Source organism: Molothrus aeneus, chromosome Z, assembly GCF_037042795.1.
Source record: "Molothrus aeneus isolate 106 chromosome Z, BPBGC_Maene_1.0, whole genome shotgun sequence".
In the NCBI taxonomy this organism is placed as follows: domain Eukaryota; kingdom Metazoa; phylum Chordata; class Aves; order Passeriformes; family Icteridae; genus Molothrus; species Molothrus aeneus.
This window is the reverse complement of record NC_089680.1, coordinates 68,019,594-68,046,673: the sequence shown is the minus strand read 5'-3', so window position 1 is coordinate 68,046,673 and position 27,080 is coordinate 68,019,594. Positions and strand designations below refer to the sequence as shown.

Here is a 27,080-nt window from a genome sequence, read left to right as displayed (position 1 = left end):
GAGGGCCTGGTTTATTGACTGTGAGCAAAAGCCATTCCACTTTGTCAATAGTTTTCATATCTGTGTTTGTGCTGCTGAGCTACTTTGGAGAGTGACCCATGCAGATTTTTTCCTTTACCTCTTTAGATTAGATTCCCTCTTGCAGCCTTGGTTTGGTTATGGAAAGAAACAGTAGCATTCTTGGCATACCAGTGAACATTTTTCTTCTGCTGCGGCACTAACCTCCCTCTCCTGTGTATGTTTAAAGTGCTCTCCTTGCCGATTGATCACTGATCTCATAAACTGCTTTTTTTCTGCTATACTGTGTTAGACTTGCATTGCCAGTCCTCAGCTTCATTTTTGTAAGTAACTTCTCTCCATTTTCCTCCCCTTTTCCCTTTACTCCATGCTCTTTCAGATTCTTTCCCTTTCCAACCAGTATCGCGCTAGAGTTGGTTGTTGTTAGTGAAAACAAGTAGTACTGAGTTTGAGAAGGGAAGTAACAGAAATTATTCATGCCTGCTCAGACAGCAGCCAAACAAGTGACATGCAAGCCAAAGGATTTGGCCTGGGTGAGGTGGTGGAATGCTCCGGGAAGAAAGCAGGGGTAGGGCTGGCACTCTCCTGTCCTAGAGCACAGTTTCTGTTTTGCTAGTGGCTGCCCTGCCTCTGGAAGCTTTTGCTCTTCTGCCTTCAAGGCACTTTGTCATATTTGGGCTGAACCAATTGGCTCCACATTCTGTGAGAATCTGGGAAGACACTTGTAGGAGCAGGACGTGAGAGCTCCATGTTGAAATGGAATTTCTTCAACAAGGAAGATGAGCTTGGAGGAGTTGCAAAATTTGAATTGATAAATGCATAGGTAATTTCTTAAGCTGTAAGTAAGACCTAAACCTATAGGACATCAGATGAGAAGACAAACTACTGCATGGTCTGTGTTTCAGACAGTGGGTGAGAATAGATACTTTGTTCAAAAGTAAGGCAGTGAGGTACTGCTGTGCCCCACCTTATTTCAGCAGAGAAATTTCTGACCTAGAGCTCAGAAATTTGGGAATAGGCCATTCTGCTTAATGGCTTTTGAAGGATTTTTCTTGCCTTAATGGAAGAGTTCTTTGAATCCATGTAAACTGGCAAATATCACCTGTGGTGGGGCGATGGTCCCAAAGACTGGCGGGATATTGTGTGAAAATCCTTTTTTGTTTGTCTTGAACCTGACACCTAATTGTTTTCAGTGTCACAGCTTCATTTTTGTATTATGAGAAAATAAAGAGTTATTCCTTGATATTTTTTTTCCTTAACAGTCAACTCTTCATTGTAGTCTAATTACTTTGCTTGATCTAGCCTTGGATTGTGCTTGCCATTCATCTTTGTTTTATTTTGTGCTCACTAATGTCTTTGTATACCTGATTTAGTTGTCACTTAATAGCCTTATCCTCAGAACAGCACACTGGGTTTTGTGTTTGTTCAGTCATTTTCCCCCAAACATCTTTAAAACATATTTTCATAACATTTCCTCCTTGTTTTACTTTAAAGTTGAAGGTACTTTTTCTTGTCTTAGTACATGATATATTTACATTATTTTTTTCCTTCTTGAACTGGACCTGGGTGGGAGGGAAGTATAGCACCTCGTATTGAGGTGTCTTTTAGATCTTTAGTCAAAACAATGCAGATAACACACTAATGTTTTGGCTGTTGATGAACAGTGCTTTCTCAGGGTCATGGGTTTTTCTGTTTCTTATTCTTCCCTTCCCCAGTCAATAGATTAGGTTGGGTACAGATCAGAATTGTTTAGTAAGTGGAAGAAGAGAGAAGGAAAACAAAAGTAAAAAAGCATTGTAAAGGCATTTGCTCACCACCTCCCACAGCAGACTAATGCCCAGCCGTTATAAAGACTTAAAAATGGTGATGCATATTGGATGCATATTAACCTGAGGAGTTGCTGCTTTTACCATCAGTAATGATTTTACCAGATGCTACTGGGAATGCTGTAAATGAAAACTGCATAGCAATAAAAGAAAAGAACAATAGAGGTTAATTTTGCCAAAGACCTTTAGAAAACCATTTGCTTTCCAAACTCAAGATGTAATGCTCAGGTGAAGGATAGTAGTAGGAGAGCAGCGTGATTCTGTAAATGTTTGTTTATTAAAATGTTTGAAGTAAGGTTAATATGACTGCTATTGAAGTAATATGTTCAGGAGCTAGAGTATGTCTAAGTGTTTAATGGATGTGCAGACAAATCTATTTTACATGCATGGAAGTACTAAGATAATTCTGTGAAAAGCTTTGACACAACATAAGAAGAAAATCATTGGGGAGATTTCTCTGTAACTGTAATTGTACTCATGCAACAGTGTAAAAGGGAATAGTTTTGTGACACCTGTCAGAAATTGGCTCTAAAATGGGGCTATCTGTAATGGGAAAATCTTTTTGCCATAATAGTTTTGGGTGACAAATTACTGTCTTCAATTTAGGCTTAAATTTAGCCTAGAATCCATTTCCTCTGTGATACTTGTACAGTGGGAAGTGATCTGAAAAAAGAACAGAAGCTCTCTCGGGATCATATTTTCAGTAAATGCAGTAAATAAGGAGTGTAAGAATCACATTTGATAATGAAAAATGCAAATGCAAAATTTACTTAATTATTTTATTATCTCACACCTAAGCAGACTGTGTGATTGCTGTGAATACATATATGCATACATATTTATGCACATATATACACATGTATGGATATATATAACTGCAATATATCTGCACATAGAGCATGTGAATCTCTTTAGGGGAAAGGGAAAAGCATTTTAAAAATATATTCTTTTGAGCTCACAGTCATGCTCTCAGTCAGCTTTTATGGCTGAGACTGTCCAGCTGCTGCCTTTGTGAAGCTGCTGTTGGCTGTAAGGGGCCTGGCTCAGCTGGACATCCACTGAACTTCTCAGCCTTTTGCATTGTTGCACAGGGATGCAGCCGGGAGCCAGGAGTGACTCATGCCGAAGGCTGCGAGCTGCAGTGGCTCAGGAAGAGCTTTGTACTCTGGAGGTAATAGGAGAAGTCGGCTGGGGGAAGAACTGCCCGAGCTGCACTGCCTCACTTTCTGGGAATGTGAGTCAGAGCCACTGGCCATGCCTCCTGCCCTCCTTTCACAGCTCAGAATGGAGGCAGCGGCAGGTTTTGTTACAAGGAGTGTTTTTGTATTTCAGTAAAGATTCCTAAAGGACAGGAGACAAGGCTGTTTTCACAACAGCTGAGCTAAACCCCCTGCAATAATCCACTGTGAACCACATTACCTGACTTATCCTGTGATAAATAAAAACTTCAGTGAGAAAGTTGTTATATGCCAAGCTTTCTGAACACCAAAAGACTTCCTTTTTGTGGTTAAGGTGGAGATACTGTCATCCACATAAGCTTGCTTTTTCAACCATTTATCTATTCAAAACCTTTTCCCCATCTGAAATGTGGAAAACACTGTGAGGTCATGGATTTATGAAGTCAGTACAACTTAAAAGCACTTAAAAATGAGAAGCTAGAAAAATACTTGGATAATTTTTTACAGCTAGATTAGTGACCTATGATCAGAACATTTTGATGGAAACTTCTCTATCAAGCCTTATTGCCCTGTTGGCCCATAAAGCCAATTTTCTGTTTGCTAAAGGATTACATACTTTTGTATGCTCTGTATTTTTACATTAAAATTATGAAGATAGTATTCCTGCACAAAAACAACAACAAAAAAATGCTACCAGTGTTTTCCCCAAAGCATTAATGCACTTGGAAAAAAAGCAAATAAAACAGTTGTCTTTAGTTTATAACCTTCTAAGTATCACACACAAGTTGAGTAAATGCAGAAAACATTCTTCAAATGTTATGGTGGACTGAATTTGATGTTGAACAGGAATCAAGCAGAAATGTCCCCAGAACACAAAGACATGAAATACTTGTCCCTCAATGCGACGGTTGTCAGGTTGGAAGCTGCAGAAAAACCCCATACCTACACATCAATAACATAAGAAAAGCCCTTGTGTTTTGTTAAGGGTTTTGTGTTTGCCATTTTGTATCAGTATTAAACATCTAGACCACATGTCTAACTCAAAAAGAAAACCCATGGTGTAGAAGGCAGTTGCTGGTTTCATTCTGTGTCTTGCAGAAATACTTCTGTTTTTAGAACTTGGCTGGTGGTTTCGTTTGTGATAAATGAGGCAGAATTGAATACAGTAGATAACTTACAAGTCATATAGGGGAAAAAGGGAGAAAAAAGAGAGAAAACCAGTGTGGCTGTTGTTACCTGAGGAGGCAGAAGAAGAAGGTTTAGTGTTGAAAGGTGCAGTTACAGCACTGTGGGTTTTCTAATGCTGATTGTGCTTCAGAAGTTCTGCCTGACCATTCCAAGGAATGTGTAGTGCTGCAGGTTCTTCCAAACAGTTATTACTCTCTGCAATGACAGGGAAGATAGACACAGCATACAAAAACTTTCTGTGTAATGCTTGATCTGCTAATTATTACTGCAAGGGCAGGAGGGAGAAGTAACTTAAAGATAGATTTCTAAGGTAGACCACTTTGGTTATTTTCTTTTGCTGTCACTTGTGATAAATACTGAAGGAGTGAATCCTGAGCAGAAAACATATGTAGGTTGCAGTCAGAAGTTAATATTTTTCTGGAGTTTTCTCATTTGAATCTCCATGAATGGGTATTAGAAACACACTAAATAAAAAAAAATCATGTAAGTTTATAAAATATAACAGTTAATTCATTGGAAAATCCTGTGTTCCAAATGAAACAAGAGTTTAAAACAATTTAAAATATATTTTTGTGTCTAAGGGCACAGGCTGTCAAACAAATTCATTGAAATAATCATACAGAAGTTGAAGTATGTACAACCCCAAATTTAAGGAAGAATATGAAAACTCAAAATAATATTATCTTGTCAATCTAATTGGTTTTGTCTCTGAAACAAAAAATGTCTTTCTACTTACAAAACATGCCAACAACATAAAACTTATTATAATATTTGAAAAGATAGGTATCTACTAATTAATCTGAATAATTTACCTTACAATGACAAATCCAATTAGAAATTGAATAAATGTTTTCCATGGGTTGTTTCATATAGATGGTACCACTTTGTGACACCTTGCTCTTACCTGGCTTGTGGAAGCCTTGGAAGTAAGTCAGGCCAGGGAACTACCCCTGATCACCCCCAGGGGTTTGTTCTGAAGCAGGGTGCAAGTCCCTGAGCTGAATCAGGGGACTGGGCACTCTGTGCTGCCTGGAGAGCTGCTGAATTGGTGTTTGTGTTTGAGAGCACCAGTGGGTGCTCTCCATGAGGCTCTGGATGAACAATGACTCCACTGGAGAGTGAATTAATCCGGCTGCTTAGTGCAAGCAGGAACTGCCCTGTCAGCACAGAATGGGGTGGCAAAGTGAGCCAGTAATCTCTGGATCCAGAAAAGGACATCCCCCTGTCTTCTGGGAAGTGTGTTTGGGTGGTGCAGGACCTGCCTGATGCAGCATGCATCAAATTAGCATTGTAGGTGACTGTTTCAAAACAGATCTGGCAAAACCAGTGTTGGTGAGTTATCCTATCAAACTTGTCACAGAGGCAGGTAATTGCTAGGTGGGGTGATACAGCTTGTGTGTTATGCAGGAGGTCAGATTAGATCATCACTGTTTCTTCTGGTTTTGAATTCTGTGACTCTGCTGCAACCAGTTGTTCCATGCAATCACTGTCCATACTTGTTTATCGCTGACACACCCAAATCATCTTGCACCCATATGTGGCTGACAGTGTAATAGAACTGCCTGTTTTCCAGGGCATGAAGAGCTTTCCAATAGGTCAATGTGGTAAGGAAAATGAGACTTTATATAAAAATTATTGCATGACGTGGAATCAAATCAGTGGGAGAGGGAGGGGATATAGAAAATACAGAATTTTGTATTAGAAATTCAAGTATTCCTGACTAACTTATGCTAAATCGACAGAACTTGTTTCAAACTGAGGTAGCATGCCAGTCAGGTTTGGAAGTAGGAATAATAAAAACACAGTGCAAAATGGTGTGTTATGCAGAATAATATTGTTATTATTATGTATTGTGTATGCTGTATATTACATGTATTACAACTTGCAGTATATTGTTATTATTATATATATTATTATTGTGTTGTTAATACAGAATTAAGGACAAAGTAGGTGGGTCACCTTGAAGTAAGCTGCAGCTGCCTGATAGCCTTTTCTATGATGCTGGTTGTGTTAGTCTGTTTCCATCACTGTGAGTATAGGATTGGCCAAAAGATTGGTTTGAACAGATGTATTTAGTGTTCTTGAAAAGAATACCTTTTTGCAGTTCAGCAATGTGTAAGTAGCCCTATATTTGTTTTGGTAAACCTTCATGTTCCCTTTATTTTTGAAAGGCTGGTTGCAGGCATGAATTTACCTATGCATGCAACTTTGGGTGAAATCTGGAGGCCTGAGTAATAGAAGTTTAACTCTCTAAGTAATTGCATAATAATTACTTAGAGAGAGATAAAAGACTTAAATTTTCTGACAGTTTGTATACAAAAATATGTAAAAACTCTTACATATAGAAATATAAAAATAGAAAAAAACCCTTTAGTTGTTGAGAAATTTGGATTTTTTTAAGCTTACATGAATAGGAGGTAAGTTTTAGTTCTGCAGATTAAAATCTGTTGGTCATATTGAACTGGTTAACATTACTGCAGTGCTGTCTACTATGTTTGTGAGAGAGAAAGCTCTCCCCTCCCTGTGTTTGTGGCCTCCCAAAAATAACTGATTTGCCAGACACATTTCTTTTCAAGAAGGAAGACATTATTTTCAAAGAAGGACAAGATCAAGATGGATGCATTTTGGAGTACTGTTACCATTGTAATAAGGTTTCAGTCAGCATCACTCCATGCACTTACTGCCTTGCTTCAATTTATCTGTGTCTTAGAATGCCTAATTTTATTTGGAAAATTTCAAATGGTAGAGTTGCTGTGGATAGAGTGATTGTCATGCAATATTAATTAGTAACTGGTAGATTTTCTTCTTTTTGGCAGGGTGTGGGGTAAAATGATTAGCCTATTGAGTGTTTTCCTTAGTCAAACAAATACTGCATTCGAGATGGTATATAAACTTTCCTCAACAAAGCTTATTAGAAATTTTCTGCAAAGGCTTATTTTTAATAGCAATAATTAATAAGCTGTGTACTCACTGTTATCTTCTATATACTTCAAACATTTTAAAAATTTCTTTCTGACAGATGGTCTGCATAGCTCTTCTCTTGAATCAGCTATGCCCATTAAAAGAGGGAACATAAATAGGTCAGATTAAGCTGCTAACTGTTCTAATGTAATTCAGGAGCACTGGGCATAACATAGCTTTTTGGTACAGCAGATCTTTCTGGTTATTGTCTGAGGAATATATTGCAATCCATACAAAGAACATTTGTGCATAGAGCTATTGCTTTTATTTTATTTTTCTCTGACACCCTTTGCTGCTTTTTTTAGTGGAATATTTGGGGTGGTTTGGATGGATATTAATTTAGTTTCTCTGAAACAAAAATATAGTTTTAAAAAATAATTATTTAAAAATATGTTTGAGATCAGTTTGCACTTAGAAGTATGGGAAGAAGGTTTAAAAGCTGAAAGGAAAAATGAAAAATTGCTACAGAGGCTATTTTTGAGCTTATCCCTTTCACAAGGTGCCTGAGGATTACTGTGGTATTACAGTTTTACTTATTTGTTAGCTATAAACACATACATTTTGGGTAAGTGGCGAAGTGGTTATAGGTACTTATGGCTTTTAAGGTTATCATTACTGGTTGGCAGGATGCCTTAGTGGGTCACATGTCAAGTGTTTTCCAAATCTGAGTGCTCTACAGCCTGCTTTTCCCTAATGCACACACTCATGTGCTCATTGGCTTTGGCTCTTTCATTGTACTGTCAATGTGCAGTTTAAACAATTTCCCTTCAGAAGTTCCTTCTGACAGTAGGAGAGAATTGGTTGTTCCTGGTGATGTGAACCAGAAGCTTCAGTTTTGGTTTCTTCAAAATACCTTTGTTAAAGCAGTTTCATGATGTCAGCATACTGGTCAGAACCTTGTTTCTTTGAGGATACCAAAGGATATCAGGGAATGGTTTTCACTTTAGGTATTGGTATTTCACTTTTATTCAGCTGTTTTGTTTATTACTTCTTTATAGCACAAAAGATGGGAAAAAATCAAAAGGAAGCTTCTGAGCATGCAAGTGTCTGAAGCAAGTAAATCCTTAGAAGCTGCATATGATCTAAACCACCTTTTAAAATACCACAGTTTGATGATGGAACCAGAAGAGCTCTTCAGGGTTACAGAGGAATGCTGCTTTCAGTTATGAAGAAGGGAATCGGAAACATCTTGGCATGCATCACAAAAGCATAGCTCAGTCGTGGTATGGCACTTGGGCAGGAGCAGGGTAAGGTTTGAGATAGAGCAGTTACAGAGAAATTATGAGGGTTAGAATGGCAACCAGTGCCATTCACCTGGTGGTGAGGTTATGAGATCTAAAACCAGTCTGTCCAAGAAGGCTCTGCATCACTCAAGAAAGTCAGCAGCTATTATTTATAGAAGTATTGTCAAATAACTGAATTTTTTTTAAATATGTTGCTTACCTTGAACTAATGAACAAAAATAATTTTTATGGTGTTCAATCAAATTTCCAAATTACTTCTTGTAACAGGAACATATATCTGTACAAAAGTACCCACGTACTTCAGCATTTAACTCCATATTTGCAAGTGTCCATATTTAGGGAATTCAGTCTTCAATAAAATAAGTCAGACAGGACTGAATTTCTGGACTGAAATTTTTCTTTCATATTCAAACATGTGGTGAAATTAATTATCCAGCCACACAGTGCCAATTAATGCAGATTTCTTACGATGATTTGAACACAAGATGGACATTCTCATGCAAATTCTTGACTCTTTTGGAGTGGTTTCCTTCCATAGGAAAGAACTTTGTAACGGTTTTGTACTAACCCATAGGGAAAGAGACATAACCAGTGCTTGCCTTACTAGACAAAGGCTTGCAGAACAGTAAAAAATAATGTGCATTTTCAAATATAAAGAATCATACACATACTTAAGTTGGCAGTGTTATTAGACACTGCCGTAGACACCTCCCGTAGACACCTCCCATAGACAGGACTCAGAACTGTGTTTAGAATGGATTTTAATATAGTGACAGTTGTAAGCTGGCTGGTGACAATTATATATTCATTTTACTGGTCTTCTGTTGCTAAGTTTTAGGGACCTCCTGTATATATCACATATTCATGGTTTCTTATTTTTGCATTAACAATGATGACAACTGTAGATTTAGGGTGAAAATTTTCACAGAAAAAGGGAACATCTTCTTGTGGGCATTGACACCTCATAGTATATTCTGGATGCCCCCTTGAAATGGAAGAATCCTGTGGCTTAATTTGCTTTATTAAATAATGTAGTACTATTAAGTGATTCTTAGCACGGCAAAAACAGGTTAATATGCATGGGTTTAGATTTAGAAATAACAGTTTCCCTTTCTCCTCTCTTTCTAACCTGTGACTTCTAACCTTATGCGGAACTATAGAATGCTTTGTTCTCTGTTGTTGCATATGCCTGTTTATTATTGTAGGTTTGTTGGAAATTTACTGCAAATGTGAGCACCTGAAAATAAATCTTTTGCTAATCTGGAAATGTGATACGCAATGGGAACACTCTTCAGCCTCCAGATAAGGTCTGCAAATTACCATTGAGATGTAAAGTAATCTGTGGATTGGGTCATTCTGAAAGCTCTTATTGATATGAGATGAGTCTCGATGGGAGAAGTCTTGCTGTCACATGTTCATCATGTACTGATTGAGCAGGGGGACAGACTCTGAGAGAAGGCTGAAGCTGAGATATTTTCTATGCTGCAGAGATTGAGGGTGTGAAAGAGGCTAATGCTTCATTAAGCTTCACTGATTAAAAAATGGCAGATCTTGTTAGATGTAAGATGCTCTGTTCACTGCTAATGGGACAAGTGAGCAGTGTATTAAGGTAAGGGCACTGTTCTTCAGCAGCAGATATGAAAAGCTTTGTTTATTGTTGGGGGAGGGAGGGGAGTGTTAAAGTGCAGTTTGCTGCTTTGCTATTGGAAAAAAATTGGCTGTTGTGTCACACATAGCCTTGTCAGAGAAACAACTGGAATGCAGAAATGCCTTTGAACTCAGGATGGATTTGTTTTTGCTTCCCAGGCAGTCAGCATCAGTGTTTTTAACAAAAAGGAGGGAGCTGATTACCACAAGGTTTCCTGTTCATGTGGATAAGGAGCTTTCATAAAGAAACAGGAAAACAGAAGTTCTCCCAAATAATCAGCATTCTGCTGCATTTTCTGGTATTCTTTACACATTTTAAGTGAAGGAGAAAGAGGTGTCTGGAGAAAACAGAGGTTGTGCACAAGGTACTGAGAAAACAATGTCCAAAAAGAAGCAGGTTTATGCGAAATGTCTCGCCAGTATTGGACTTAGGTCCTTGCAAACACTTGATGAGAGCGTGTTCATGGGTGCTCTCGCTGGGCCCTTCAGGGAATGTGGGGTAGCCCGAGGTTTGTAGATGAAGGGGCGGGGGGGGGGGTATAGTGCCAGGTTTTCCTCCTGTTTGAAGAACGCAGATCTTTGGGGAGCACGGCACTTACTTAGGCCGCACTTGAAGGTGCAGTTGTTGGGTCGGCCACTCCTCTCTTCCCGGGGCATGTAGTTCTTGCCCCTTCCTCTCCCAGATGTGTACACATACATTCCTAAACAAGAAAGGCTTTCTAGAAAGGAAGGGCTTTCAGAGTTACTGAAACAACAACTGGCTGTATGTAGGATTTTGTCAGGAGAGGATTTTAGTGGGGAAGAGGCTTTGCAGGGCTGGCAAGCTTGAAAGGGGCTCCTGCGGGCAGGGTGTCTGTCGCCCGTCGCCCACCCATCTTCAGCTGTCCTCTTCCCGTTGAGGACAGCTGAACACCCGTAGACAGACAAACACCCCGGGCTTAAAGAAGGGTCTGTTCCAGGTGAGTTTTTCGCCCTAAAGTGGGAGGGGACAAGTCGTTGTGTCCCACGGTGAGAACAGAACGCCAAAACATCTTTGCTCCTGCCAGCCTGCGGTTCCCTCCTCCGCCTCCCACAACTTTTATCTGGCTCGGGCGCCGCGTTCCAGGCAGCATCGCGCCTTTCCTGACCCGCGGCTCTCCCTTTGGGGCCGTGGGGAGCCGCGCCGGGCCGGGGGAAGGGCGAGGCGGGGCAGGAGGCGGGCAGGGGGAAGTTGGCGGGGGGAGCCGCCGGCGGCTGCGGGCCTGAGGGAAGCGGGCGCGGCGGCCGCGGGTCGGCGGCCCCGGAGCGTCCTCGCAGCCGGCGAGGATGAGAGACCCAGGTAAGGCACCAGGAGAGCGCAGGGATGGTGGCCGTGTGCGGCTCTTGTGCCCCCGCCATTTTCTGCGACTAAAGCTTTTTTCTCCTTTCGAACAGGACAAGTACCATGGGGGACTCAGTTACCAGGTGTGAACAAAAGATAACTTTTTTTTTAAACTTTAGTTACAGCGTAAGAGCATTGGGCTTCGGATAATAAATGATCCCATCTTGCATGGTTAACCTCTGCGTGATCTTAACTGGGAGGGGCAACAACTTAAAACATGAGTCCATATTTCTTTTTTTCCTGCGCTGTAAATACCTTTATGTTTGTATGAACATGGGAGTGCATAATTAGCTGGCTGATTTTCTGGGAGCAGGCTTATAAATCATAAACCTGGTCTCAGCTGTGTGCTGGGATTACCATCCTGTGTGTCAGAGGTAGATGAAGGTAATATGTCAAGGAAGTGCTGGTGATGCTGGGTCATAATTAAGCAGCCTCGATACAAATATTTCAGACATGTCACATCTTGGGAGTGGGAGGTCCAGCCAAAAGAACAGTGAGATCACATACTGGAGGTACAGGTGAGATTAATTACATGTCTGACATGAGCTGACCACTGAAACTTTTAAAATGAGATATAATCAGTGAAGGATCTGGAGAGGTGCAGGGAAACCTTGTGGTCTTAAAAAATAAACCAAACAAAACCTCATGTCATAGTAAATCTGTTTTTTCCTTTGATCTGAAAGTTTCTCTGTAGCTTTTAGTTGCCTCCATCCCCACGACTTATACAAGAGAAACAATAGCAAGCTTATTTCATAGCAAATGTTCAGAATATTTTTACAGCAGTTATGTAGTAGAAATAAGTAGAGCATCTTGAACTCCTTAATTTAAAATGTCTTATTTGTAAAGTAATTATTTACTACATAATTACTGGGATTTTTGTTAAGTACCAGTTGCAGCAAAGAGGATGTCAACAATATTTCAAAAAGTCTTTTTACTAAATTTTGCTGAGTACAAAGAAATTACACCATTGTATTTTGATCTGCATTATCATTTCATTGCCAGTTGGAAACATGGCAGAGGTCAGCTGCAAAAATAGACTTGTTTTCAGTTATCAGTCCTTTTAATTCATATCAATACATTAATTGTAATGCCAAGTACAGGTAAGTTGTGAATGGTGTTTTGATGTGAACCTACCTGACAGTACAGAGGAGCTAGAGACAAATAAACAATATGAGATAATACTTTATTGCAATAACCATTAGCATTTAGACCACACATCTGAATACACTTTATTTGAGAGAAACAGTTTCTGCATATTCTAATCTAGAAAATAAACTCTTTTGGCCCGGAGTACATAGGTGCTTTCTGTGTGTGGCATGGCCAGTCAGAATGTTCTGTCATCACAGATAACAGTAATAAAGTTCTCTAGTAAAAAAATGGTTTTAGGTTTTTTTTCAGTGAACACTTCCTCTTTAATCTCAATCTTTGCATAACAGCTGTTGTTACAGTCTTAACATGCTTCTGCATCTTTGCATATATTAGGTTCTTTTACTAGAAAACAAAGCAAACCTCACCAGTCTGCCCTTGTGCATGTTAGTACAGGTCAGCCCCAGCAGCCTCTAATGCATTTGGTTTATTTCCATCTTAGAAGAAGCAGTACAAAAGGCAATGGTGAACAATTCTGGAACCCTTTCTTAGTGCTGCTGTGACAGATTATACACAATCTCCTCAAACAGGTAAAGATTTTGCTATCAAGTCCGCAATAAAGAAGGTAGAAATGGGCAGTGCATTTCACTCTCACCTTTCATCTGTATCGTAGGAGTAAGGGATATGACCATGCTAGATCCAGTGTTGCTTCTGAACCTTAATTTCAGAGGTCCAGCCTTTGAGCTGGGAAGTGCTTCTGAAGAATGCTGCAAACACTACCTCTGTTTTGTGAAATAGTTTTTACTTGCTTTGGGAGGCTGAGACGTGGCCAAAAAAGATTTACAGTATAGTATCTTCTTCCTCTTCTTCCCTGTGGCTTAACTACTTTCCTGTTGTTGAGGAAGTTGGGAGGGAGCTGTGTTCTAAAACATGCTCTTGGGAAATCAGAATAATCTTTTCTTTTCCAAAGACATCTCTGTTAAAAACAACAACAACAAAACAAAAACAAAACAAACAAACAAAAAAAACCAACAAACAAAAAAAAACCCCAAACCAACTCTGCTCTTGCTCTTATGTTTGAAGGCATTTTAGTAGTTACAATAAAGGAAAGATGTACTGCAGTCTCTCCTTCATTGTGCTTTTCCTTTGCATTGTGTAAGTAACATTACAAACCTCTTGCTTTGTTTTATATGTAGCTTGCTGTTCTATTGGTGCAGGCATTTCAGAGTGTCTGAACTTGTTTGTTTGGGGTTTTCTTCATGCTTCCTTTTGGAAGTGTGTGGGCTGGTTTACATTAGCACTGTATCCATCCTGTATGAATCAGTATAAACTAAAACTTCACACCTAGAGAAGAAGCCACCACCTCTCTTGTTTCGTCCTGCTAAAGGTGGGTCTTTCCAAACTTCAGATAAGTGTGGGAGGTGTGATGGGTGCAGTGTTCTTTGCCACTCTGGACCTAGAGAAGTCACATTCACCATTTACCACTCAGGATGTTATTAAGTAAGTTCTCCACCTTAACAGCAGCAGTAACAGAAGTTCAAAAGCATTATTCACTTCCTTCATTGCTAACACAAGGGCAGCTGTAGCACAGATGGAACACAGGTGTTCTTATTTTTATCAGTACATTGTCTAATCCTGGTCTATACTAGATTATGTGGTACAGGTTACCTCAGCCCAATTACATCAGGGAGTAAGTTTTAGTCTTCCATGCAGAGTATTTAATTGACCATATAGATTTTATTGTCCTTCTTCCTCTCAAGTGCAGGGTTTTCATCAATACTAAATGTCTCAGATAGGTTGCTTTTCTGCTCCAGTGTGGTAAATTCTCTATTTCCAGCCAAAATATACACATAATTGTTGCTCTTAGAGACCTCTCCTTTTGTCCCTTTGTCATTGTGTAATTCTATAGCAGAGTGAAAAATGAGAGCTACTATGTGCTGTCTAAAAGTCCTCCATGTCCACAGGCCTTCCCTTTTCCATTCTTCCTCTTTCTTGTGTGAACTCATTGCATGTTTTACAGCTGTCACTGGGACACTGTGCCTGGAAAGGCTAGCATGCACATCTTGGCACTCTTGCTTGCTCACATGCTCCCTCTGTCTTATTAAAAGCCCCAACCTGGTTAATTCATGCAGTCTGTGAGTCGGGATAAATTTCACCTCCCTATGGATGGGATACTCTGGGAAGCATAAGCAATCATCTGGAGGCCAAGAGTGACAGATCACAGTCCTAGTAGCAGACCTGCTCATTTTTCACTAGGATCCACCTTCTGCTTTTCAGTACACTGAGTTTTTTACACTGTTGATTTTCAGATTGAATTTTGGGGAAATTACAGTGTTGCAGCCCTACTCACGTGATCATTTTTTTCCTTCCTCAAGGGGATGGCATCAGTAGTTGAAAAAACAGGCATAGCCAAATCTTTCCTTGGGAACTCCATACCTGAATAAAATATCTGTGAAAACAGTATCAAAATACTCACTACAAAGGCAGTGGAGATATTCTGAGAGTTGGTGCTGGCTAGGATGTGAAGACAACAGCATTTTTCTATACGTTTAGGTATTATCCTGGGGGGGAATTATGGAAAGAGTCTATATGATAAAAGTACAAAGCAGGTTTTTAACAAAAGGCACTGGAGAGAAACTTCAGGAAGAATCTTGTTATGAAGCAAGCAGAGTGAGATCTTCTGTCTTGCTGACAAGTTTTGCCAAAAGAGTGGTGCTAGCTTTCGCACTCCAGGGGAGGTGAAGTTCAGGCAAAGAGGAGATCATGAGTGCATTCCTGGTGAGTGACACTGACAGAAGGCATAGGTAGGCAGTTCTCTGTGTGACTTAGTCCAAACACAATGCAGGTGGGAAGTAGCAGCACGGAAGTGTGAGATTATGTGGATGAGATAGTGATAACAAGGAGGTCAGCTTAAACTGTCACCCTCTTGAGTTTCCAGGGAACTCATGAACTACAGTCATGAGGACTGACAAAATAGGTGTTTCCTTGAAGGTATATCAGCTGAGACAGTCCCATACTGGAAAAGCCTTTCAGGAGGAGAAAGATGGTGTCATTCTGTGACAGTGGTGACAGTGTTACCCCCTTGATCTTTGCTCTGGGGATGTTTTCCACTGATTCAGGACAGTTTGGGCTTGATCACGAACCAAGGTTTGTGCTCATATAGTCTCCAGGGCTTACATCCTAAGTGGACTTTGCTTGCCTTCCTCTGTGGTTTGACAGTTAGCTTTGCTTTTGTTTTTGCCCTTCTTTACTGTTTTTTCTTCATTAGAGCTCCCATAAAAACCAGAGGTTTAATTGTAAAGAATCTGGGAGAAATTTTGTCCATTTTCTCTATGATATAAAGAGTATTTGGGATGAGGTAAAACTGACTTCAGATGAGTTCTGAAAAGCTACAGTGTGACCTATGTGCTATACTCATAAGTCATTTTGTGTTCTGACCATTATAGAATAAAGGACAGGCTTACATCTGATCCTTTTCCAATTTGCTTTTCTCTCTGAAATTAGTTGTGTGTTAGCCAGACCTGCAAAGACAAACCTCTTTCTTGCTCAGTTGGATTACAGCCAGCGTGAAAGCAGCAAAGTCACAATAACTCATTTGGAAGTAAACTCCCTCATTTTTTAAAAACTATTTTTAGATGATTGTTGAAGTTTCCTCCTCTGGCACTGAATGTTTTTCTGTATTTCACTGAGTTATATAACATCTCACGTTTTGGAAAGTTCATGTTGACATACTTGATTCTCACATATTTTCAGTTCTTAAATTGAGATAGGTAAAAAAACAAAACAAAACCAGCAACTAGACTTTGTTGCTTCCTGCTCCTACTTACTCCTTTGTCCCTTTTGTTGTTGTTGTAATCACATACTGACATTAAATTAGTCTTTGGTGTGTATTTGAAAGAAGGGAGAGGGTCAGAGTGCTCCAAGTCATATGGATTCTCTCACCTAGGAATATGCTGTGCTGCTCAGTGCTGTAGGCACTGCTGTGGATTGACCCCTTCTGGCAGCCTCTCCCCAGCTGGTTGCTCACCTCCTTCTCCACAGCAGGGTATGGGGACAGGATAGAAGGGTAGGCATTCAGAGGGTGTCTCCCATGGCGAGCCAGAATAATGCCAACCTAAAGCAAGATTCTAAGCATGCCAATCAAAACTGTATTAGGCTATCCGATTAATGGATTTACAGGCTTTCCTGTGGCATTGCTCATTTATGACAAGTGTGACTCTTCTAAGGAATTCAGGCACAATTCTTTTATCCTTATCAGAGATACTTTTGAAGAGAAGCTCTTAATTTATATATAAAGGGTAGTAATACAATAATGAAGATCTGTTCATATAAATCAAGTTGTGCTGAGAAGTTTTCTTTGTTCTAAATTTAAGCTGTATTTTTTGAGGATTTTAGGGAAGGAATAATTCCATGCTTTGCTTTCTGTTGGGCTTTTTTTTCCCCCTTCTATTTCAAATATACCTTTATGTTCTAAAAACAAGAGATGAAGAGGACTAAATGCAAGAAGAGGTTTAAGGTTTTCAAAGAACATTAGTGGTGCAGAGATTATTTGCTTGGCTGTTGCTGTTAGAGCAGGATGTTATTTCTCATTTCATGTTATTTCTCTCTATTTTGGTCCTAACACTTGGATTGATGTGCCTTATCTTTATTTACTACTAGTGTGTAGTATTTCAGAACCTTTTGCAACTCTTCAGCTTGTCTTAGATTATGGAAAATCAGAAATGTCTCTTGGGAGATTGTTGAACTGAACACAGTCATATACTCAGAAAAAAATCATAATATACTTTCCTTTCTTACTCTCCTGTATTAAAGTTCTTGTTACCCAAAATGCATTTCCACACTGGGTCGACACCCTGGAAGCAGCTGCTCCTGCTCCTTGTCACTTACCCAGATAATTCATTTCAACTTCACATGCCTCACAGGTGTACAAATCTGTAGTGATGAAAATAGCACTTGAGAGTAGGTAGATAGTCATGCAGAGCGGTCTGATCAGTGGCTCGTGCTGCTCATTGTTCTTTTCTGAATCCCTCAGTATCTCATTCTCTGCTTGGTAATTCCATGTTTTAGGACTGAGTGGATTATTCCGGATGACCTCTTACCTGAGTTGCAGACCTGTCATCTTATTGACTCCCAAACATGACTCCTTCCATAAATGCACAGTTCCTTCTCCTGCTGCTTCACTTTCTCTCTGTGCCTCCATCAGAGCCCTGCTGCACCATAACTCAATATCATCCCATCTTGTATTGTCTGGCCTTCTACCAAAATCACTTCAATTTTCAAACTGTCTTTGTAAAACTTAAGTACTGTTTCTCATTCTTCACTGATCTTTCCAGCACCAGCCTGTTTACTCTTACTTGCAGATGTCATTAGTCCAATTTATTTCCCTTTTATAGGTATTGAAGTTAGGTAAGGTGGACCTCATGAGTTAATGCCTCTTCACAGGCTAGTGGCATTTTTGCTTACTTTACGGTGTAATTGTGATGTCTAACTGTAAATTAATTAAATTTGGAATTAAGTATTCCTGAGACACTTGGAACTTTTACTTAAATGGGATATATTTTGTAGTTACCACATCCAGTCTCCTTCCATGGAAGTTTTCAAGACCCAGCTGTACAAAAAATCCTAAGCAACATTGACTGTACTGTGAGCACAAGATTGGGCTAGAGATCAACCATCCAGCCTGAGTCATTTCATGTTTCTGGAGCATTCTTCAGCCTTACACCATTCCACATCTTTCAGATTCATCAGTCCTCATCCTTCATGTCTCTGGGTTTGCTTCCCTGGTTAAATAAGGTTAGGTACATTGGATTAGCTAGTTTTGTGGGTTTTTAAAATATAGGTTGCATTTCCAGACATACCTCATGTAACACTTACAGATGTATCTTTATCAACTGATAGGTTCTTTGTAAAAACTGATTGGGTCACCTTTGAAAACGAGGGTAAGAATTCTGTTTGTCAGCTGGGCTGGTATTTCCATGATGTCTGGCAGCAGAGCACATTACTATGATTAATTTATAAAAGAAAACAGGGTATTCTGAAATGACTGCAGGGCATGGCTTCCATGAAATGTGAACAAGTTGGGACTAGAATAAGCTATATCTAATATTTCAATTCCCATCTGAGGTCCTGCTTTCTTAACTATAAATAATGTACAAGTCCCTTTTACATACAGTTCTGGACACTAGTGCTCAGTGTAGGTTTTAGATATGCCTGTTCCTTTTTTACTTTCTCTTCTGCCTTAAAACTGCTGCATTAAAATATTTTAAGATGTGGAGTGATGATCTAGAAAGTGTTTATTTTTTTGTTGGTTTTTGGTGGGGGGGCTGCATAAGCTCTTCTAGTTCCTGTGTTCAGTGAAGACAGATTGAAATATCTTGACTTTAATACCTTTAATACCTTTAATGCCTACTACACATTTTTCAAAAGAGTGTTACTAAATATTAATGTCTACAACGGGTAACAAAATTGTTTCCATATTCATTGCAGTACAGCAATAAAAGCTTTTCTTTCATTCCCTCTGTGGTTTTGCTTCACAGAGATAAAATCAGTAGTGCATTTGTGGTTTTATGTGAATGAAATGTCTCTTCTCAATTACTGTTTCAAAACAAGCTTTCTAATTCCTATTGTCCTAATCTAAAAAAGAATTATTTGTCACCAGAAAACTGGCAGTGTCACCTCACTTTTGATTAAAAAAAAAAAAGAAATTATTTCAGAGTTTTATTAGTTTCTGAAATGGCTGTTTTTTGTTGTAACTACTGTACTGTATAATTCATGCACATAGAATAGGATAGTAAACAGAGTTAATCTTATGGTGTACCTACCAAAATATGTTCATAAAAATCGCTGGGGTCAGGATGGTTGGATGATAGGACCACTAGTCTGAGAAATTAAACAACTGGCTTCCAGTGCCACGTCCGCCATTTTCTGTCTGATAGCTGAAAACAAAAACAAAACCAAAACAAACAAACAAAAAAACCCCACGAACAAACAACCCCTCCCAAAAAACTAAAACAAAATCTCTGGAAGAAATATCATTACCCACTTCTGTAAAGTTTTTATGTGGTACCTTACTTTTCACTCCAAGATTTTTACAGTATTAATAGTTTTACATTCTCATTCTGCCTAGGAAATCCTAGGGGTCCTTAACCAGTAGCATGTGGTGTTTCCAGGCTTTAATTCAGAAGAGTTGATAGTAATGAGCATCCCAAATCTTACCTTCTGTGTGCTGCAGGAATTTCTCAATGTTCTGCTATTTTTGGTGTTATTTGGACTTTCAAGAGTATGAAATAATTTGCGTTTTGTTTTTGTTTTGGAGGGGAGGGGATTCTTTGGTTTGTTTTAGCCTAATTCTGTTAAGCTATGATATTATTTTGTTTTTAGTGGGTGAGAGACTTCAGTAAAAGGTGATTGAGGACTTTTTTTTTTTTTAAATCTCTGCCCATGTAATAGTTTTTTTAATTGTTTGAAATGGCATAGTATAATTGTGTTGCACTAGGCATGGAAAAGTCTCATCTGCCGATTATTTGTAGGGAGTGTATAGAAAGAAGATGTAATAGTTTCAAAATGTATGATTCAGACTGGTGGGAGAAACAGCTCCATCCCATGTGTAAGGATTAGAAACCTAGAATCAGCTCGGATAAAATTAAGCTACAATGTGTAGGCCTGTTGGGATTTTGAAGGGCTGGGGTGTTCCCATCTGCCTTCATCCTGCCATAGCTGAGAAGTAGGTTGAGCAGGCAGAATGGTTGATTCTCACAGTTTCCATAGTTTTTGTTGGCAGTTCAAACTTGTCCATTGATAGTCACATAGCTGAGTATGTAAAACAAACCACAATTTTCCCTTGGCTGATTGTGCTGCATTGGTGTCTCCTGCAGTGTGTAGTTCTGGGATATGGAATAGCACTGGAACTGTTGAGTTGGTAACACTGCAAAAATGTGCGTGAGTTGTGCAGAGAGATGTTTATGTTTAAGTGTAACGGTCTTGTCTAGAGACATCTGGTTTATACTGTCCTTGAATTCTTTTCCAGATCTCTGTTCTATTTTCTGATTTTGTAATGTAATGGAACATTTGCTATTAATTAGGAAAGCCCTTAATGTCCTTACTTAAGAAAAGCAGCTAACTCAAATCTCAGGAAACTCAAGTATATTAGTTCAAAGCAGGGTTGTCTAATTCACAGCACCATTTACTGACCAAATCCCCACAGTCTGCATCACAACACTAGGGAAAAGTTGGGGGTGACTACAAGGGAAGCATATGTAAGCCCTACAACTGCATGTGTCTCTAGGTACACAGCCTGGTATCATATGAAAAGGAAGGGAAGGCAGAATTGATGATTCCAGTGTATGGTTGGTGTGTAGCACTGAATTATACAACCAGCTCTGACCTTCAGGTAGAAGTAATTGCAAGGAGGGCTGCAAAATGGGTGATACAAATGTGGGGTTTGGACTTTGGATCAGTGTGGCTCAAAAACTTGGCTAGTCACATGAGCATAGACATGAGCATCCCTGCTCTGTTTTCTAATAGCAGCCCAAACTGGAATTTATACTCATCTGAATATGGATTGGGGGAAAGATTAGAAAAACAAGGGTGCTCTGTATCATGCAACATCCTTCATGTTGCAGTCTTTCAGACTTACTCTGAATCTCATGCTTTTGCTGGGCAGTGGAACTGACCTCAGCAAAATATCTTAACCAGGTTAATACAGATCCAGCTTTGACCCACAGCACCTGAAGAGATTGTGTAATATTCTGCTAGTGCAGTGGGGACTGTTTCAGTCTCATTATACATTTATAAATGGAACTTGAATGGAGGGTTTTGAGTGTTCGTGAGCTGTGCATGATCAGAGCTCAGAGAAGCAGATTATAAATTTCTCTGGTTCTCTGTTGGGACTGGGCAAATGGGAAATCTTAGTAACAGGATTAAAGAGCACTACAAATTACATTTACAGAAATACTCTACTGGAGTTATTTGAAAAGATAAATGTGAGAATCTCATATAGCTGGTGCACACAATCTCAGGAAGCATTCCTTCCCTTCCTGCCTCTCACATCCTTTCCTTCAAGAAATACCTACACTTAAATTTGACTGCCTGTGGATATGTGGTATGTTAGGACTATGAAAAAATTAAACTGAAATTTACGTATCCTAGGTAGCTAAACCACATTAAGCATGCAATTATATGTTTGTGATTACAATTTCATTGAAGTGGAGGGGAACAGTAGGACTGAGTCTTGTTTTGTCTCCACTGTGGTACCTACATGTAATGTGTTTTGTATAAACTTTCTGTCCTCTGACCAGATTTAGCTCTTTCAAAGCATGTTCTGGGTGAGGCTGACACCTTTTTACTCTAAAATATACTGTGTATATCAGTATGTTTTTATTCAGACTGGCACAGGCATTCAGAAACATTGTTTGGTGCTGGAATCTTAGAACAAGACAAGAAAATAAATTACACTCCCTCATTTTCTGGGTCAGGTCGATTTTATTTTTTCCTCTTTGTTTTAGTGGACGTTTGGATTCCTGCTGATTAGATTGCTTTACAGTGATGTTAACACAGTCAAATTGGCAGGAAGATATCCCATTGTGTGACTCAAGAAAGAGCAAATTCATGGTGGCGTCTGTAGTGTCTGTAGTGTCTGTAGTTCTTTTACCCTTCCAGTTGTTGAGACTGCAAAGAGTATTTTGCAGAGTGCTTTGAGATAACGCTCGGTGGGTGACATTGAACTGTGTCTGGAGCAATAATTTCAGGTCACGAGGTACGGAGAGATTCTTCCTTCAGAGGAAAACTGCTTGCTTGCTTTTAGTTTGTTCCCGAGCCCTTGCCCCCTCAGAAGTTTTAACATCTGCATGGCTAGAAGACCTTCAAATAGGTTCACTTAAGGATTAAACATTTGACAAACAGTTAAACATATGTTACAGAATTAGTTGTGTGGTGTCAAAGCTTTGTGCTGTGAGTCCCAGGTCCTGCAGTCAGATTTCCTCCAGCATGGAAGGAGTAGGGCCTCTGGTGAGTTTAGAGGAAGAGTAAACAAAATAGTGATGGGGAAGGTCTGTTGCTAGGACAGCGAGCCTGCTACCAAGCACAGAACACTCTTCTGTGGCTGTTCCCAGGAGTTTGGGGGGAGCAGGAAGAGGTATGTGTTTGGCTGTTCAGGGTCAGGTTTGCAGGCATTGCTGCTTCTGCCCAAGCAGCCACTTCAGCTTTGCTGCCTGTATTTAACTGAGCGCTGTGCAACTTCTTTCAAGCCTGGCTACTGTGTAATAAGAGTTTTGTGTAAATTGCAGTCTGAGTCCATCTAATGACAAATTTAACCTGAGACTTGGATGAGATGCCTGAAGCAAGTAGTTGTTTGTGCAAGGAAGCCATCAATACCTTCTTGTTTAGGACAAAATACTTGAAAATGGACTGAGATAGCTGGGGACTATGGCTGGGAGGAGGAGAAACACTCACCTTCTTACCACAATGTAAAAATAGAAACCAACCAATGTTAATTTTCTACAGCTACCACTTCTTTTAAAAAGTTGTTTTACCTCAGCAGGATTTTAAAAGTTTGTTTTTCAGTATATATTCCCAAATACTCTGGCACATGGAGCAGTTAGGTGCACTTCAGCAAAGAAATGTCATAAAGAATTCCACTATTTTGAGAAGGTTAAAAAAATCCCTCAACAAATCAAACACAAAACCATAAAGAAATAACAGATACTTTGTAAAATGGCTGCTTTTTTTCAAGCAGTAACATGTATTAAAACTTGACCCTTGCTGTTGGAAATCAGATCGCTGTCACGCAGTCTCTTTTAAAATATCTGTTTACCGAGCTTAATTTCTGGAGTCTTTGAGCTGTTATGTTCTAGGGCTTAGGTACCTGTGGCAGCTGAGTATGCTGCTGCATATTCAGCATTGCAGCTGAAAGAGGCAGGAATGGTGACTGCAAACAGAGACGGTACTAATTGCTCCCTGCACTTAGTTAAATAGCTGCAGCGATGCATGACAGCAGGAGGGAGAGGGTTAATGAGGGGCTAATTCCATCCTCAGAGGGACCACAGGGCTGAATGGAAACAGCTGCTGTACTGCAGGCTCTAGGCTGCACAGGGAGTTGCTGGCAGCTTCGGTGAAGGGAGGGAACAGGAGAAGAATGGTATGTGGGGAAGGGAATAAACAATCCAGAAAAAAGAATATATAAAAGTATCTTATGTCGGGACCCCGGAGAGGGGAGAAATCACAACAGGCAGGAGTGAAGGAAAGGAGAGTTCAGGCTGGAATTGCAGACCGGAGGAGCGAGTGCAGCCACCTGCGAGCCACCTGCGACCTCCCTCTGTGAACATCAAGGCTTACAACTAAGTTAACAGGGCACAGTGTAGGTGTAACTTGGATATTGAAGCAGTATAGCTGTCTAAATGCACGCTTAGCTGAGCTAGTGGGCTCTGATGGAAGGTGTGGGGATGTTGCTCAAGATGGATGTATGTGGCAGTGCTTCACCAGAAATGCATGTTTCTGATGGTATTTGTCAAAATTTGAATATGAAAGTAGGAGTTTCATTCACTGAAGTCAAGTTACCCACAGCTTAAGAGTCAAGTTACCCACAGCTCTGTAGAATACAAATAATTTGTGTAATTGCCATCTCTGGCATGATGCCATGATGTTGTCACTTGTAGGTTGCCTTCTTTGGTATACCTGTCGTGTGCACAGACATGTCTTGTGTTGCTGCTTGCATATCAGCAGCTGTTACCAGCATTCATACACAATAAATCCCCAAAAATGTTTTAGCTGAAGACACAGCCTGCCCACTTCATGGAGGAGGAATTGCTAATGCCCTTACCACTGCTTTCTCCTAAAGACCTGCATTTTTCCTTGCAGTTGATACAGTTATCTAAGGTAGGGGTGATGAGGAGGACAGACAACATTGAAATTCTCAGTGCGGACAACCATGGAATATATCCAGGAGAAATACTTGAGAACACAAGGATGTGCAGGCTAGATTGTTAATGTAGTGGAAGTCAGTGATTTAATATATTCATAGGTTGAGGTTGCTGACAGCAAAAAATCAGCATGGCTGGCTGTACAGCCAAGCACTGTCCCACAGGGCTGTGGTGTGTCAAGCACCAGAACTGTAAAACTAAAGCAGTCCCAAGAAATGCACCTGGGAGGATCAAAAGTGGAAGAGCTTGTCCTGTTAAATAGATTAGGGTATGTTAGCCTCAGATGATAAGGAAGAAAAAGGGGTGTATGTTTTGAGAGAGCATTATAAATTCACGAGTGATATGAAGGAGATCAAAAGGGACAAAAGTTATCCTTGAGGTACAGAATGTGCAAAGCAATACCAGAGAAGCTTTACAAATGTGTAAAGGTAGTTCTTACGTGTTTTCTTCAACTTCTCTCTGATTTGCCACTCGCAGAGGATGCTGGACTATAAGTTTGTGGTCTGGTCTGATACAGCACTTATTTAGTATACTTTTTGATACAGAAATCTGCTTTAAGATGGAAAAACTGGTGGTTTTTTTTTTCACTGATGTTTCTTCAATTACATTAGAGTGATTACTGTTTCATTCTTAGAATTACATTAATGAAAATATTTATTGATATGTCAAGATTTAGAGCCCACAGAAACAATTGTTGAGAATGTAAATGAAATTGAATGGAAAAAAAAATGCACCAATGTAACTCTTCACCTGAACTGTGAAGTATTCTGTTACACAGATAGTGAAGCCATGAAAAATGAAAAAACGAACTTCGACTTTCATTCTGCTAGATTATGTGTGAGTCATATGCCACATGCTGTATAAATATTCAAACAGGAATGCTGTATGAATGAGGTATGATTTTTATGAAGAATTAATACAGAATAGCTTTACAATTTTGGAATCAGGAAATTTTTTTTGCCTACGTGCTGTTCAGGGGTGAAAAATAAACCATGTGTTAGATGGAATAATGGAGTGTTGATCCTTTTTTGTCAGGACAATTAACATGAGTAAAATATTTGCCCTACTTTAAACAGATAAGGAGGTGCTACATTGTGTTCCTCTTAAGATTAATGTTTCTGTATCGGCAGCAAAGAGCACAAGATTTATTTGTAGAGCCTTATGTAGATTTACAGCTGTTCCAGTTACTGCTTGAAAGCTCTTTATATGTCAGACTCACAGTGAGTCTTTTTGTATGGGTGAATGTTAGTGAAAGTGGTCATAAGAAGGATGCAGACATTTTGAAGTGTTAAGTGGAATGTGTAACACATACAAAGCCTTTAAATTATAAATTTTGTCTTGTCATGACCCCTGCTTTGGTTTTTTCATATGTGCATGTGTAGGCATGCATTTGTGTGAAATAAACATAAAAAATGTATTTTATCAAAATGCTGTAGAAGCAAATTTCTGCGCTGTCCTGACTTCCTTAGAGAATTAGTAATGTTTTTTATGTTATTATTTGATGATTTAAAGCAAAGAAAATTACACTCAAGGAGAGACAGACTCAGGGGATGTGCACTTTCCATAGAACCATGCTCTGGACTCATAAATATCTATGGAACTCCTGTTTATTTAATGGGATTGCATGGGTGAAATCAGGGTTGAATTTTGGATTCAGAGTCCAAGATAAGGAGTGAATCTGCCTTGGGCTTGGTAAAGACAGATGCATAATATTGGGAATACTATGTAAATTAATTAAAAATATTAGAACAATTGCTGGTTTTCTGTGTGACTGAAACTTTCAAGTTTGGTAATTATAAGCATCTGTAATTTCAGTAAATGCAATTAAATTTTGAGTGTGTGCATATACAAGTGAAGATTAATTGTCTGATAGACACATTTGAATCCTCAGCTTATTCCTTTGCAGAAAAATTGCAGAGAAAAATTCATATAAAATGAGTAGTCTTAACCCATAAATATGAAATAATATGGTTAGAAAATAGCTTTTCATTTGCAGAAGTTTTTGACATTTAAGAAAATTGTTGTACACTTCTTGGTGAACAAGGATATAATATTTTTATACCAGTTGAAAAAGAAAATAGAGACATCCTCACTTGAAGAAAAACTGAAGTTCATCTGTCAAGCCTCTGTCTCTGAACTTATAGTAAAAAAAGAAAGAAAATGAGGTAATTGTGGGAAGAGACGTTAAGAGAAAAACATTTAATCTTGTACCAGGGTTCTCCAGACACCCATGAATTTTGCAGACAGAGTTTTGAACTGGGCTGAAATTCTAACCATTGCATTCATGAACAGTAGCTTCAGGTTCATAATCACTGTCTGTGCCTCCGAATTACTTTTGATCCCATCTTAACAAATTGCTGTCACCAGTTGGCTCAAATGCACTAGCTTGGTTTTGTCCTGCTACATACTCTTGATTCTCTGCAAATTTTACAGCTACTTGCTTTTATATTGGGAGAAGCCTGTTAAATAAATTGCTGAAAAAGTATGAAGCCACTTGGAACAAGATGCTGTGCCTGATGTTACAGACAGAGATACCATGTTGGGTTATTAGTCCAGTGCATGACAAAAAAAATACTTGTCCTGAATGGAGTAATATATCCAGGTGTTACTGAAATACTAAAAAACTTACATATACAAATACTTATTCAGTTACCAAG

At 39.3% G+C, this 27,080-nt stretch overlaps 2 protein-coding genes across 2 annotated transcripts in view; both read left to right on the top strand.

Moving 5' to 3' along the window:
- LOC136569408 (keratin-associated protein 6-2-like) overlaps positions 1-10,306 on the top strand; it is a 23,713-nt gene extending 13,407 nt beyond the window's left edge. The window contains exon 6 of the mRNA XM_066569801.1: positions 10,222-10,306. Coding sequence (XP_066425898.1) covers positions 10,222-10,306 — 85 coding nt within the window. The remainder of the gene's footprint in view (positions 1-10,221) is intronic.
- MCC (MCC regulator of WNT signaling pathway) overlaps positions 740-27,080 on the top strand; it is a 102,196-nt gene continuing 75,855 nt past the window's right edge. Inside the window, exon 1 of the mRNA XM_066569111.1 lies at positions 740-841. The gene's annotated coding sequence lies outside the window, so the exon portion shown is untranslated. The remainder of the gene's footprint in view (positions 842-27,080) is intronic.